Below are 16171 nucleotides of genomic sequence, written 5' to 3'. Positions count from 1 at the left end.
CAGTGTTGGGTGGAGGGGGGGGGGGGGGGGGCGGAAATCTGTACGTATTCTTTTTTGTCACAGTACATAACATATATGTTTTATAAGTAATTTTAAGGCCATTGCCTTTGGTGGTGGGAGTCTTATGTTAATCTGTACTAGAGGTACTTCTTGGCAGTTATGGTGTTTATTTCTCAGTATTGTGTGTTGGGGTGTAATAGTCAGCATCTCATTCTTTGACTGAGCTAAAAGCTGAAGACAGATTTTGAACTGAAGCAGATTTAGAGTATAAACAAAAGAAGTGCAATCAACTTTTTTTAAAGTAGTTAAAGGTGTTCTGGAATATTTCACATTTAGTTATTAGATATTTTAAAAGATAGTAAGAAGAGGTAATATGAGTAGGCAGAAAGAAGGGAATCTTAAGGAGTCTAAACTTAATGCATAAAGGTGATATAGATTAAAAAAAGAATCCTGCTACAAATCTGTCTCAAGATTTCTTATTTTGAAGCCAAGTTAAACCTCATTTAAGATAATTCCACCAGAAATAGGAGGCCCAAATGTCCTGAAAATGTTGAGCATCTTTTAAGTATAAGAAAAAATCTTAGTGTATACTTTATTCTGTGGGAAAAGAGAATGGAGACCTTAAGATATTTTTCTAACCTTGCTGATCTAGTGGCTTTTATATAGTGTAATGTTCTGTAGATATTTCACAGAGTGGAAATCCCTTAAACTTTTACTGCTTTTTCCTTAATTATGTATTTGGAATCCCTCTGCCAGGTTTATAGGGAGATTCTTCTTTCTTGCCTGAAATAAATCAATCTAATCTATTTTCCCCTCTTAAGTGGGAGATGATTCTTTTTACTTAGAACCTAAGAACTCTTGTAATTCTGTGCACAGAAGTAATTTGTTGAGGAAGGCTTTCCTTATCTTTCAGTCCATTTGGTTAACCGTGGAGATCTTGAAATGAACACAAGCAATCCTGGTCTATTCTGAGTAGTTATTTGTTTTCCTTCATGTTTGCCTTGATACTAAGCAGCCCTGAGCTCTGTAGCAGTTGAGCACTTCCCAATACTTCTCTCCTCAAAGCATCCCACTGAAAGAGTGAAATATTACCCTCAGCCATGGAATCGATGCATAAGGAAATTACTTATTTAACAATAATTATCACTGAGTTAAGAATTTAACTTTGTAATTCTCAACCATCTGTTATTTCATAAGGTGTGCACTAGAGAGTAGCAGCCACTTTATTAAACAAAGGAAATAAATCTGAGAGAGTGAATAACTGTTTTCCATACGCAGCATTAAAAGTATTTATTGGAATCACCTAAGTAAATTTGGTAATATAATTGAAACAAAAAATTGGATTTGCAATATTAATTTTAAATGATACATTTTGTGTTACATGGAGAAAGAGCCTTAATACCTCTCCATCAGCGCACTTTAGTTAATCTGTATACCTCTAGCTCCAGCCCACCCTCCTGAGTGCCATTACAAAGAAAAGACAGCAGTGAAGACAAATGTTGAGGAATACTTTATAATATACTTTTAAATCTATATTCCATGTAAAGATCAATTATAGTTTTGTTGCTTGTGTTTTTTAATTAAAAATCTGGGTGTTATCTGGATACCTTGCTGAACAATAGTTAGAAAAATTTCAGTGCAATTACACTTCTTTTCTGTAATCTCTGTGGTAACTTTAAACCCAGGAGGCTAAAAAAGGAATTAGTGACATGGGAGATGTAATTCTGAAGTCTCCCTTTTTCCCTACGTGTAACCAGTTTGTAAAACATAGATTTAAATATAAAGTAGCTTGGAGCACAGATATTTCATTCTGGAGTTCTGAAATGCTGAATCACTAGGCATTGCTCAGAAGCATGTATTGGCTCTAAAACCTTTCAAAGTGTATTTGAATGGTTCTTAAGGCATTAAATGACCCGATAAAAAAAATATCCCATGTTAGTTACAATGTTCTCGAAAAGCTCGGGGGGGGAAAAAGCCTGCAAAATTCTTTGGTATCACCTTAGGGATTGAAAAAAAAATTATTTTCCCATACGCTAACACTGTTAATTCTTTTGAATGTAGAGGCATTCAAATAATTATTAGGTGAATTGTAGAAAACATCCATAATTGTCATTTGTTATATATTACATAGGATATAGAATATTTTGAAGTTATTCCATCAGTGACAGGGAAGTTCCTATGTAGAACTGTGCAAGGAACAAAATATAAAGGAACTAAAATGGTGAGATTTAAATCTCACATTGATACACCTCTTTAAAGAAAATGTGTATTGCTGCTTTCACCATACCATGTTTATGGGATCTATGTTTTCTCTGCCTATCCTGCAACATAGGTACAGATCATAGAGTCATTTAGGTTCGAAAAGACCCCTGAGATCATCGAGTCCAACTGTAGATCGAGTTGCATGTAGCATGTCGCACATCATTATTTAATAACAAGTAAAAGGATTACAAAACTCTAGTTGAGGAAATACTTCACAAGGGAAATATATAATATATTGTGTGTTATACTTAAAATGTTGCCGCTATAACATTGTATTATCTTGACCAGCATAGGCCAAGTTTAAGATGCATTTCTGTTTTACCTCCTTCAATGGTATTGTACCTCAGAATTTAGTGATACAGCTCTCTTAAAAGTTAGGTAGAGAAATAAACTGAATCTTTTTTTAAAAAAGTTAGGCAGACAGTAACTAAATTGATGCCTGGGCCTTCAGTTTCTACTCAAACTACACTACTGCTGAAATAATGGGAATCTGCTCAAGTGGGAGCAAGCCCAATATTTCTCACTATCTTTTATTTTCCCTCAGTCTGTCCAGGAAAGCATCAAAATTCATAGAGCTGATATTATGAAAACAAAACTGCAGCTGCCTGCCTCTTCTCATCTTCATGAAGAGGGATGCTCTACATTTCATAGAAATTAGTCCCAGTATTTAAACTGTCTTTATACTACAGCATTCCATTGTGCAACTCATTAGAACATGAACATGGACTCTTTTACAGATGAGCTTTGTACTAATTATCTTGTTACTGTTTTAGATTTTCTCTCATGTGGTAAGTAGTTTGTACCGGACACTAGAAAACCTTCAGTATATATTCACTTTCTTTTTATTTAAGGAAGATTCTAGGCTATATATTTAGCACTTCTCTACAAAACATTTATGCTTAAATCTTAGAGTCATAAGGTAATTTAGATTGGGAGTGATCTCCTGAGGTCATCTAAGTCCAATGTCATGCTCAGATTTGTGTCTATATACAACTTCATTATGGGAGAACAATAGTTTTAATGGTTCCTTAATATTTATTACACTTTCATTAATAGTTTACAAGAATAAAAATGACATTTAATCAAAAGTTGCTTTGCCAAGTATTTTAAACAGGCCAGCCACAGCAGATCAAATAATCTCTAAATTACAGAGACTGACATATAATGGAATATTTTGTATTTTAATATCACTGTCATTGATCTGTACTGGTATTTTGCAGTTTAGATATGCTATGGCTCTTGGATAGATGCTATATATGTTGGATATATATAAACACCAATGGATGAGCTTCCATAAACATAGTGGAACAGATCTTTGTCTTCATCCTTTAAAGCTTAATAAACGTTTCTTACAGGTTTAAACCTTAAGCTGATGTTTGATAGCAACTCCGTCTTTTACATCATCAGGGTAATGAACTTGATAGTTCTCTCAATTTTGGCAACTGCTTCTCTGCTCGGGGTGGTGGTGTCTCTAATAACAATGTGAACTCCAAAGGGTCAACCATATCAAGACCTAAATGAACAATATCTAACCACAGTCCACTCATCTGTGCCTGTTAAGAGCAGCAGCATTTCTAACTGAGAGAATAAGGCTTTGGAAAGCACAGATCTGTGTTTTATTCTAAACTCCACTATTGTGACCCTCTGTATCAGATCTTTGTGTGAACTCTGGTATTCATTTCCTTTATGCATCATTTTACCAGCAATAAAATAAGAATATTAAGACTTAACCACATTTAGCGAGTATTTTGAGATTCTTTTGTTGAGAGGTACTCTATAGTAAGTATAGGTGGTTGAAGTTGTTAGTGTTTATGAATGAGTGAGGAACAGAATTTGTAAGGCACCTGAGAGTCCAGAGGTGGGGACAAGCATTTTGGAGGGTTTATGGAAATAGTTAAACAGGTTAGGAATCTGCTTGGTTATGGAATGATAGAAATCAGTAGGAGTTAATAGCAACTCTGTGACACTCTGAAAATGTGCATCTTTAAAAATCAAAACACTTTTGAAAATCTGTTTTTTTCAGGAATTCAGTCATTCAAAACACATTAGCCAGAAGATGCCGTTACAAAATCACTTGGGAAAAGATGCAGCTTCATGGGTCTCGCTATCTTAATTCTTTTGTTCCCCAGAGAAAAATGCATACTGGCTTACAGCTATGACCCACCTGAGAAATGAGGTTGACTCTACTAGGTCCTGTAAGGTTACCTTTAAACTGAGGGCTCAGAAACATTTAAAGATTCACAACACAGATATAAAAAACTACATTTTTTTTCCAATGCAGAGTAAAGACAATCATTTTCCACTCCATTTTCCCTTAGATACCATGTTTTATTGCTGAGAAAGCTTGTTCATTCTGTATCTTTTAGAAAAGAAGTGACCCTCTGTGATCAGAAAGCTATTGACTCCACCTGAAGTCTGCAAAAGATGGCATTCTTTGCAGGTTGGATCTTAGACTGTTAGAGTCAAATCTAGGCCTTAATTCAGCAAGATACCTATTTGCGTATTTAATGTTGATTGTGTGGCTTCATTCAAGGAATACAACAGGAATGTTCACATGCAGAAAACAAGGCATAAACTTTGCTTGCTGAAATCAAGATGACTTTTACTGATATAAATGGTTTTACATTAGCTCTTACATGATTAAATGGATAGGTAGAAATGTAGTATGAGATTGACATTTCAAATACTGATACGGCATCCAGAAGCAATACGATTTCCTTGTGGAAAGTTCCTGAAAATGTGTGGGTTTTGCCTCCATTTCAGAAAAAGTGGGTAGGATATGCAAATCACCTGCGTGCTAGCAATGAACCTAAAGGCAAACAACAGATGGAGAAAACATGTGTTGTATGGCTGTCAGATAGCATCTTCTCGTTGACTGTAAAATAAATTACTAGATAATAAAATGTAGCTGGAGAGAGTCTCCTCTGGAGGTTATTCAAAAGGAGAACTGGATTTCTTCACTTACTCTCTTAAGCAAAAAAAGTCCATGAGTTGCAGATAGCAGAGAACTATTTATAACCTGCTATAATAAGAAAATTCCTTATGTAATTTCACATCCCATTGTATTAGTTCAGATTTTGTCTCATAGATTTTTTCCTACCTGCTAACACAAAATAAAATATATGCATGACATGAGCCTGTGTGCATTTCCAAAAGCAAGTACCAGTAATCTAAATGTAAATATATTTTTAAATGATCCCTGCTGTGGATCCTAGAGGAGGTATGAATAAATGAATTTTTTTTTCAATTTTCCAAAAACCCTAAATTTTTTAAAATTTTTGTTTGTTTTTAAACAAAACATTGTAGCAAAGAATTTGCTAGAAGTTAGGTCTTCAGAGTTTCCAGGCTTTAAAAACTGTAGCTTTTGTGAAGAAAATAGTATACTAAGGTTATAGATTAGTCATTAGGGCCCAGTTAATTCTTCCTTACCCTAGCAATTACATATCCTCTAAGATGACATGAAAGAGCTGTAGGGCATCGAACTAGATAGAACCCATTGATAAATTGTACTGAACAACTAGTATTAGTTTTGGTACAGGGCCAGCACTGGGGCCAGCACTGAAACACTTTTGCAGAAAAGCCTAGCACTAGGCGTGCTCAGTGAGTGACGGAGAGCGTAAAAGACATGGTCCGGGGATGCAGCAGTAGCTGGTAAGAGCAATCAAAGCAGATGTCTTTAGCCCCTCTGTCCATGTCTTCTTGCTATATTCTTCATCATGTTAACTTCTTTTAAGTAAAAGGAAACTAATACAGAAATTTTCAGCACAGGTAGATGGATATGTTATCGTTCTCTTCATTTAAGCAGGTGAAACCAGAAGAATCAACTGCCTTTGGAGCTTGTGCAAACTATAATGCATTGTTTTGTTGCTCAATACAAAAAATGTAGTGCTGGGTCTGATAGGAACATCAGACTAGACTGGAAGAACGGTTCACCGATATTAGAAAAAACATAATCCCACCTAAGGTTATGAGAAATATATAATTTAAACCAGTATTATCTTGAATCCTTATTAAAAAATTACAAGTTATTATCATTAGTGTCCTTTTTTAAAAAATTTGAAAACCACTAATGTTTGTCAGATACTTCAATTTGACAGAATTGCACATAATGCTCTTAATTTCAATTTTTAAAGAAGTTTTTAATGTTTGGAATAGGCTTCTTGTGTTCCCCTGGTAATTAATGGATTAAATGATCCAAAACCAAATGATCGTTGAAATGCTAACCAACATTTTCATGTTGTTTCAGCACAAAACACATAGTGTGTGTTCTTACAGCTGTTATATTGGTATCAGTAAAATATAAATTCGAGATCGATGTGAACATAAATACATTCAGCTTTTATGTTAATTATGGAGATATATGCAATTTGAATGATATTTGCCTTGTGTATTCTTCACATTATATTAGCAATGTCTTCATGTTTAACCAAGTTGTAAATGGTTTAAAATATGACTGTGTGGTCTCTTCAATTTAATTAGTTATGGTTTTATTATCTTAGGGCTTACTTTCCCTTTTTATTATAAGACTGTTTTTCCTTCTGATTAATTTTAAATAATGATTTTGAAGGAATTAGATACACTGATTTTATTTTTTTTTATTTTATTTTTTTTATTTATGTCTTTCCCAGCTGTAGGTATCCAGATGAAACTTGAATTTTTCCAGCGGAAGTTTTGGACCGCAAGCAGACAGGTATATTTTAAACCAAAATTTTCTTTGTCATTGAATCCACAACAGCTTTCTAGCTGTGCAGATGATGATCTGCAATTTTTTTGTCACAAGCAAAAATATTGTAAAGAAACAATGTATTTGAAATATATAATGGCTAGCTCTTCTGATTTACATTCTAGTTTATCATTACAAGAAAGAGAATTCAGTGGTCAAAACCAGTTGCTTGATCCCATATTTATGAAGCAAGTAGAAATTAGGCCTAATTTTAGGCTCCTATACATAAGGAGTTACTTTGTTGGCATGACACATGTTGATTTTCTCCCTCAGAAAAAGCGGAAACAGGAGACTAAACTGCAATAATTTATTTGTTTTCAGTGATAGCAGAATTACTTACTTAGGACCTGTTTTCTAACATTCAGTAACTGAAGTATCACATAGATTAATTAATTAAACTAGATTACTGAATCCTGATTGGCATTCATAGTATTTAATAAACTATACCTAAAATGTTCAGGATATAGAATTTGTACTCGTTGAACAGGATAATCATGTACTTTCTAAATATTAGGAGATAGCATCCCTATTTTGAGAATAGATTGGAACTGTACTGTTTCAGAAAATAACCCCTAAAATGCAGGTCCTACCCCACCCCTATTGGAAAATAATGTATTGGCTATGAATAGTCTCCAAGCTTCTAACACATGGAGGAGATTATGGTGTTTAAAACAGTTGACATTGTTACAGCATGAATACACCCTTTCTCTGCAGACATGAACAGAACAGGATTGGTGAACAGATTTAAAACTTTCCTAGTCATTTTTAGAACAATTGCTGTCAGGTAAAAATGTAATCAATATAAACTTCTTTATAATTGTGCTCATATGGATTTTGAAAAAGTCATATTTTGTAATCATCAAACGAGAAATGAAAACATGTTATTGATTTTTTTAATATCATCTCTAGTGTGCGTCTCTTGATGGCAGATGTGCTATAAGTTGTGATGATGAAGTAAGTATTTGACAGATTTATTTTTTTTTTCCATTTATACCTCTACTGCAGTGGAACATAAAGCATAAAGTTGATTAATTTAGTTTGAACATCTAATTTGACATTATAATCTTCTGGTGTAATTTGGAATCACCTTCTAAATATTATACTATTTAGACAGTGAGACTTTTTTTCTGCTTACAAATACTCATTTAATTACGAAGTTGACACCGATAGCTCAAATATGTATTGTAAAACTTGTCCTTTGTGAATCCAGTATTGGAAATAATTTGAAGCTGTTCTAAGGTGTTTTTTTACTACTTTATTGTTCATCTTAGAAGCTAGTCTCTGATGTTCACACTAGAATTAGACATGAATTCAGAGTTGAATATATGCAGAACTAATACATTAGTAGCACTTCAGAAATAAAAAAAAGAAGTAATCTTAGTCACTTTGGCTTAATGAACTCACTGAACTAGCTTTTTATGTAGTTTAGTTTGTTAGATAAAAATAGTATTTTTAATATCTTATGCATAGATTTTTGCAGAGCATTTGACATCATACCATATGATGTTTTGGTTAAGCAACCAATGTATCACAGGTTAAATGAATTAAAAAGTGGTTAATAAAGCACAGACTATATTGATGTCTAGGGAGGAATTAGGCAAACAAGATTCTAGAAAACCAGAGTTGGATTTGAGATATTGTATCATGTATACTTAGTGATTTGGAAGAAAACAAAGCAATTACTGATAACATCCACGTGTTATCTCTAAACTGAGTGAATGGTGTGAGGAGATCTGGATCGCTGGATAAACTATGCTTGAACAAGCTATGTGAATTTAAGCATGATAAAGTGTAAATTCATGCACCTGGAAATAAACACTGCAGGCTGTATTTGTATGGTACTTTTCATACAGTGGCCAAAAGAACTATTGGAAAACTTACATAAAAGGGAAGAGCCGGTTTTGCTCTGTAATTCATGCTAATGTAATGTTTTTTGCAATCTTTTTTTCGAGTAGGGTAACATTTTTTATACAGTTATAAAGTTTTTATACAGTTTTATTCAGTTTTTTTATACATGCTTAGTTGTTTTCAGGAAAGCTGCTATCTGTATGTCCAAGCATCAGCAATCAGCACAGCATTAGTTTTAAACCCTTTTCAACAAAGCATGGCGTATAGTACTTGCAGCAAACCATGAAAAATGGAGCAGTTAACCCTAATATTGCAAACTCTCGTGTTTAAACAACACCTTCTTATGTCTTTTCTCTGAAGCCATCTCTTCTGAATATCTTCAAGTTCTCACCAGTTTGTGTCACTACTTTTTACAATAGGAACCCACATATATTATTTGCGGTATTCTATGTCTTTTTTTACCTCTTTCTTAGCTCTCTCATCTTTCTTATAGTCTCGCCTTACAGATCTCTTTCTGACTGTCCCAGCATTTGAAATAGACTCCCGCTTCTTATCATGGAGCTGCTGCTTGTCCTGTGTTAATGTCTTTCCAATGAAATCTCCACATCTTCCAGCACTTGGACTGCTGCCCTGACTGTATTCCTGCCTATACAATAGTTAATTAATTTGGAGTGTGCTCTGTGTTGTGTAGCACCAAGTTTGTTCAGGGATGTTCAGGACATAAAAAAATTAACAAGAATGGTTACATAAAGGACTGTGTGATGTTTCCTATAGTGAAAGTTAGCAGAGTTGGGCTTTCCTGAGGATACGTAATTCAAAACTTTAAAGTAACTATGGTAAAAAAAGGTTGACGAATGTGTTTGAGGAGTGCTTTAATATGTGCCATTATTGTATTGGATATTTAGTTGTTAAAGGCAAAAAATGTTATTTTAATTTTTTTATTACTTTTGTGTAAATTAATTTATAAAAAGTTTAAAAGGTACATCATCAGTCCTAGCAATCTGGCTTCTAGGATGCTACTTCATAACCTCATATGCTGTGACATTGAAATGTGTTTTATTGAAAAGTGAGTCGAGGACATAGGTGCAGTGATAAAAGCCATTCCAGGGAGAAAGGCAGAACTTGAAGCATCAGTTCTAAGAGTGGAACACTAACTTCATCAGCATACCAAATCAGCAAAACTTAGAACAAATTATAAATCATCTATTATGGGACTCTGGGATTTAACAGTTGGAGGATAGAGATCGCAATAAATAATAGAAAATAAAATTTGCAGTGACCCAAAACACAAAGGCCTGATGTTCATGCCATCTTTGGCAATGAAATGGACCATATGAGTCAACAGATCTTTTTGCATTTCTAGCTACAACAACTTACAGACTCTTCCATTTAAAGCTTGTATAATTTTAATCATTAAGTAAAATTATCCAAATATAAAGTATTGAAAACCAAAGCAGATTCCACCCAGGTGTGGGTGAAAGTTCTTACTTAGCCCAAATTCCAGGCTGTCATTTGCATATTGGCCAATTTTAAGGTGAGCTTATGAAGTTTATTACCCCATTCTCCTAAGAGTGATCAGGTACGTACTGAAAAAGAAGGTCTGTAGAACTGTTAATTAGCTAAGTTTTGTGTCCTTGCTTTACTGTTGCTTGCCATAGACTTCAAGTGCAAGCGTGACCTTGAATTGTTTCCAGCAGCTTTAAATATTTTCGTCAATGGGTTTCTAGTCATAGTCAACCAGCTTGAAACATATAACTGCAAGTAGTCTGGGTAAAGATAGAGTGGTGTATAAAATCTCCTTGTTTGGCCTAAACCACCATGCTTTGGGGATTAAAAACTAGGCAGAAATTACTTCCTTCATTTGCAATAACCTTTGTGATAGAATAGTAATATTACATAATTTCTTGTGTAAGACGTGCTTGCTGCAAAGTGTCCAATTACTTCATCAAAACAAGCATATTATCATTACTGCAAAAACTTTTTTGGTCTGTCCTTGCTAAGAAGCAAGAACACCCTGATGAAGATTCCAAGAAGGCACAGCCAGAAACAATCTACTCTTTTTTATTGTATTGGCCATTAATAAGAATAGTCATATACTTGGCTAAATATTCATGCAGAACTTCTTTTGCTATTCCATCCGTATGTAAAGAAAACACAAGCAGTTTAAAGTCTTTTCAACTGCTTTCACTTGATACCAGCAGGAGCCATGTAAGCATATGGAGAAATTTAGTAATAGTGTGAACCTTGGTGATTTAGAGATTCCAATTTTTTTTTAAATGACAAAATATACTGTTGATAGGACTCAATCAAATATCACAGCTCCTCTGTTGAGTCTGTTAACTTTCACAGCTGTCTTTTCTCAATGACAAGAAAATATCTGCTGAACAGTTGTGGTACAAATTAAAGCATTTAAAAGTAAGTATTAAGGCATTAATGCAAATAAAGCAGCACAATAGTCATAACAGAGAATTAGTTGATGAGTTTGTGAAATCTTTTGATTCTCAAATACAGACATCCCATTAATAAGAAATCCTTTTTTTTTCCCCCCTTTTTTTTTTTTTCTTTGAGAGCTTTGAATTTGCTGTTCTCATTTTCCTGATGTCTCACATTTTATTTTAATGTTTTGTTTTCTTTCTTTTTGATTTTTGGTTTCTTAACCCATATTACATTCCATTAGTGTTATTGTATATTGGAGCTGTGAAAAATATATAGAGGACTTGAATTTGATCAAAGTTACGGTAATTCGAATGTGTTCTCAGACCTCAGTTAACATTCTTGCTGTGTTTATTCTGGACTTCATGCCTACTCTATTTTACAAGCTCAGGGACTCTCCACCTATGGAATGTTCCCCTTGAAATCTGAAGTTCACTGAACTTGAACCTTTGGGCAAACCTGTGCATAATTCACTTCCAATACCTGTGAAACATTGTGAATTAAACTTCTTTAATACAGCTCTAGTCTATGCAAATGCTCTTGTCCTATGCCTGGATCTTGTATTTGAAATCTTCTGTTTGAGATTTGGTAAAGCATTGAACGAGTAAATGCACCCCACTGTCCTTTGTCAGTGCTAAATTTAAGTTACAAACTGTTTCTTTAATGTAGTGATGAATATTGGAAGTTATTTATCTTGCTGGCAAGCAGGTGAATGAATGGTCCTGAATGAATAGTTTTCCCTTGTTAATGTTTCTTAAATGGATTGAAATAGAAACTCTCTTATCTTCACATTCCTCCAAAAAGATACAGATTCCACTTATTGCGTTATGCCTGTTTCCAATAATAATGCTAAAAAATTAGTATCTTTTAAAATTCTGAATGATGCTAGTGAACGGCTATGGAATAGAGATTTGAGACCCGGCCTCTAATTCTTGAATCAAGCCAGTGTTTTCCCAACTGCATATAATCTGTAAACTATGAAATTAAGCCTACCCTCTTTCTTGTCCAGCATAACTACTTTCATTTGTTTTCCATACTGTGGAGAAATATTGTTTCTAAAGCACTATCTTTAGATTAATCATTCATGCATGAGGACTGCAAATATGTATCCTCAAAAGAGCTCTTTGTTGACTTAGCTCCTCTCCTAATAAAGTTAGTGGGAGGTTTATGATTGACTTTGGGGAGAGCAGTGTTCTGGTGTTACAGTCTACTTCTGAAATTCCACCCTTCACACACCATTGAGGTTAAGTAGCTGCCTCTTCTGAATGCATTAGCTCTACTCGATTCTTTGCCAGCATCATCAGCTTTTCACATTGCATTTGCCAATTTTTGGCTTTCTAGCAGATCAAAGGTTGGAAATGAGTTGTTTCAACTTCTTTTTTGACAAGTTTTCTGTCACTGGGGTTGTCTGTAGCTTAGGTTCCCCTATTAGAATGAATATCCTGCATTTGCGCAAGGGAATGACATTCTTTCCAAACTTTTGCCTGGTTTGGGCTTCTTTGCTTTTTTAAAAACTGGACTTCAAGCCGGCATTTCTGCAAATCTCTCCTCTTCTTCAGGCCCACAAAACAGTACTAGTATGTGGTCAGAATGAGAATCAGACATATCTAATCACGTCTTGAAAAATCAGACTGCATTTTCACTACGTCTTGCACAAATGCTACTACATAGAACTGCTTTCCACTCTGAAACAGCAGAGAGATTTTGCTGGATGTGCAGAGTGTAGCCAAAAGCATATTTTATCATGTCTCTGTGCAGCCCATTTGCAGCAGGAAAGGTTTTCAATTAAAAGCAAAGCCATGATGATGCCTATATTGGAAGCCATTGTAGTTTTGTTTTGTTTTGTTTTGTTTTGTTTTGTTTTACACAAATGTCACAGAAAATTCAAGAAATAATGATAAAATGTTTGCTGGTTTAGACCAACGATAGAAATGTGTTAAAGATTTAATGCTGAGGTAGGTTTTTGGCAATACTGAAGAGAAACTGAGTTACATCAAGGTTTGAGTTGAACCTTATGTTTAAACTCTGAAGCGCAGTAATTAAAACTTTGCCTGTAGCAAGTAATTCACTTGAGGTTAAAATAGCACATGCATGTATGGAGGGAAGCACTGATTTGGGTTTACTTTGTTTTATACAGTTCATACGTCTGACCTACGACAAGCTAACAGTCCTACCTCTAAATCCAGTTCCCAATTAAAAACACAATTTGAAAAGCTTTAGGAGACCTATGGGGCCTCTTTCACAGAAGTTTCTGGTCCCATCCCCCAATGAACAAATTAAAAAATATTACCTGGTCCCCTGTTGGTCCTCCAGGCTGACACTGTGTTTTCATTAATACATCATTAGGGTAATGATATTATGCTGATGTTTTTCTCCAAATACAGGAGAAACCATCAGGAGCAACAAAGTTCTATGCCTTTGCAAACTTAGTTATAAGGAAAACGTTTAAGAATTGATTATAAAACCACTGACCTTGTTCTTTTTATGTTTGTTTATAATTATCTTATATCCTCCCTTTCTGTACACATCTTTGTTTTGTTTTGCATGAAACAAATGCATAAAGATTAAATCAGATAACATCCCATAAGTTGAGACTGTATTCACTTAGAAGTTATATAAGCCATTATAACAACCTGAAGGCTTTGCCCATTTAGAAGTCACTTGAATTAAAGTAATTAATTAACTTATTGCTCTATCCTGAAATGAAAAAATAAATTTGTATTTTATTATTTTTCAGGCAATCAATTGTTACCTAATAGATAATAATGGTTTTATTTTAGTGTCTGAAGACTATAGGCAGGTAAGTGAAAAATTTTTTATTCAATCATCTCATGTAATACATTCATATAAAATTACTTGTTCTTTAAATAGACCACTGTCTTAAAATGTTAAGGAATTAGTAATATAAAATTAAAAAAATTCCATCAACCAAGAATGCAAGTTGTTTCTCACAGGAGCTCATTTTCTGTCTCCCACTGGGGCAGAGTCTGCTCTTAAACTCATAAATGTTCTCTTAAAGGGCTTTTTTGCTGCAGAAGCATCTGTCTTCCGTAAGACATTTTTACCCCCAGAAAAAAAAAGATTTTCTATGGCATTTTTGCTACATGGAAAGGTTGGGGAGTGAGGGAGGATGCTGGGGACACAGAGCTGTTAGATTCAATCTTGAGGTAATGAAATTTTACAGAGCTGTTAGCTGAGGAGTTTGTTTTCTGAAGTGGATTACAGTCATTGAAGGATTAGAACTAAGCACTCAGCCTGACAACAGAGAGGACAAGGATCATGATTTATGAGAAGATCATTCAAAACATTAATTTGCTTTGTTTTCATGGAAAAATTTTGGAAAATAAATGTATAATTGCTCAATCCTGCAAACTTTATGAAAGAACCATCACCATTCTTATTAACTTTTCCTGAAAACTGCTGGGATGGTGCCCCAATTATGCCAGTATTGTCTGAAGTCAAATTTCTTTTATGTGTTGGGATTATGAAAAGGAATATCCACGCTCCTACTTAGCCCTCAGGTGAATTAAATTTGTTATGACTAGGTTGGTTACTGAGAAATAGCTGTTGGAAAGAGTTCTGGGTGACTTGGAAGAGTGACTGGAGAGGAGATAAAAAAAAACCTCAAAGTGAATAGCAAAAGAAAAAGCCAAACTGAGCATTTTGCTTTTAAATTAAAAGCTTGAATTATTGCAACCTTAAACCTGACACTTCTGAAAGTAAAAAGATACAGATATTTTTCACCTTTGCATTGTGCAAAAGTAATTACATGTTTCCTTGTGATCCCTCTCTCCCTTGCTTCAATTTGGTTGAGACTTTGAAAGGTCTGTTAGCACATAATAACAAGGGAAATACAATTTTTCTGAAACTATTATTCTTCCAACGTGTACTAGAGCATTAACTGTTAAGCATACTGTACTGTGTCATGTATTAGTCATCTTATATGCAAAACTGAGCACTGAAATTGATTGTGTTATACTTTATTAAATTTGTTACTTTCATCCCTTTAGAATGTCAAACATGCTCTGTATATAATTCTAGGACGTACCCAAAAACCAATATGCACTAAAAATGTAACACTGTTTACATATTAACTGCTTTATGTTAGAAGCAGCTGTTGTTTTGTTTTTTTAACCCATGTATCTAGCTACCAAATCTGTATTTTCTACTTAGTTGAACAATGACCTAAGAAAAACATTCATTGTAGAATAATCTTGATACATTTAAAACATTTTTATCTCATTATTCCCCCTGTCGTCATTGTTATTATTCTCAGGTACTTAATTGTGACTTGTGTAACTGATTTGCTAGTTCATAGTTGGCTACACAGCCAATAAATATGAATAGGAAGAGGTTTTTCCTTTGATAGGTTACCTAATAATAGCCATTATGTGTTCCCATGAAGAATATAGGGTGGACAACTTTTGGACCGGAACTAGGCTAGAAATGTGTTATGACCTAGTTTTTTAGTTACAATGGATCTAAGCAGAAGATGGACAGTAAAGTTGTCTCTATGTTTATATGATGCTATAGTAAGATTATGTTAATTATAATACTATATGCTTATTTTTATATGTGTATGTACATATATACTCTATATTTATTGGGGATAGAGAAGGGATAGGGAAGTGGGATGATGCATTATCAATTGCTAACCTGTCTCGGGTTGCTTCAGCACTGTTTTTCTATACTTTCCAAAAATTATCTGAACCACTCTAAGAATCTTTTTTGGGGACAACATAATTCTTCATCTGAATTGCAATTAAATCCTAATGTATTAAAAAATAATGATAGTCTGGGTGTTACTGCTTTGGGGGAAACTAGCATTTACAAACGGAGCTTTTGTGGAGAGAACTGTCACTGAAATGTCTTTATAAGACTGAAGCACAACTTGATAAATGAGGT

General features: G+C 34.2%; 1 protein-coding gene across 1 annotated transcript in view; it reads left to right on the top strand.

Annotated features, from left to right (window-relative positions):
- The window catches only part of LOC104166457 (voltage-dependent calcium channel subunit alpha-2/delta-3), a gene marked incomplete at its 5' end in the record, with an annotated part of 99103 nt that overhangs the window by 43353 nt on the left and 39579 nt on the right, over positions 1–16171 (top strand). The window contains 3 exons of the mRNA XM_009706396.1: positions 6891–6952; positions 7895–7939; positions 14004–14066. Coding sequence (XP_009704698.1) covers positions 6891–6952; positions 7895–7939; positions 14004–14066 — 170 coding nt within the window. The remainder of the gene's footprint in view (positions 1–6890; positions 6953–7894; positions 7940–14003; positions 14067–16171) is intronic.

Source organism: Cariama cristata, unplaced genomic scaffold, assembly GCF_000690535.1.
Source record: "Cariama cristata isolate BGI_N322 unplaced genomic scaffold, ASM69053v1 scaffold118, whole genome shotgun sequence".
NCBI classification, from domain to species: domain Eukaryota; kingdom Metazoa; phylum Chordata; class Aves; order Cariamiformes; family Cariamidae; genus Cariama; species Cariama cristata.
The sequence above is the reverse complement of the archived record's forward strand: the minus strand, read 5'-3'. Positions and strand labels throughout refer to the sequence as shown.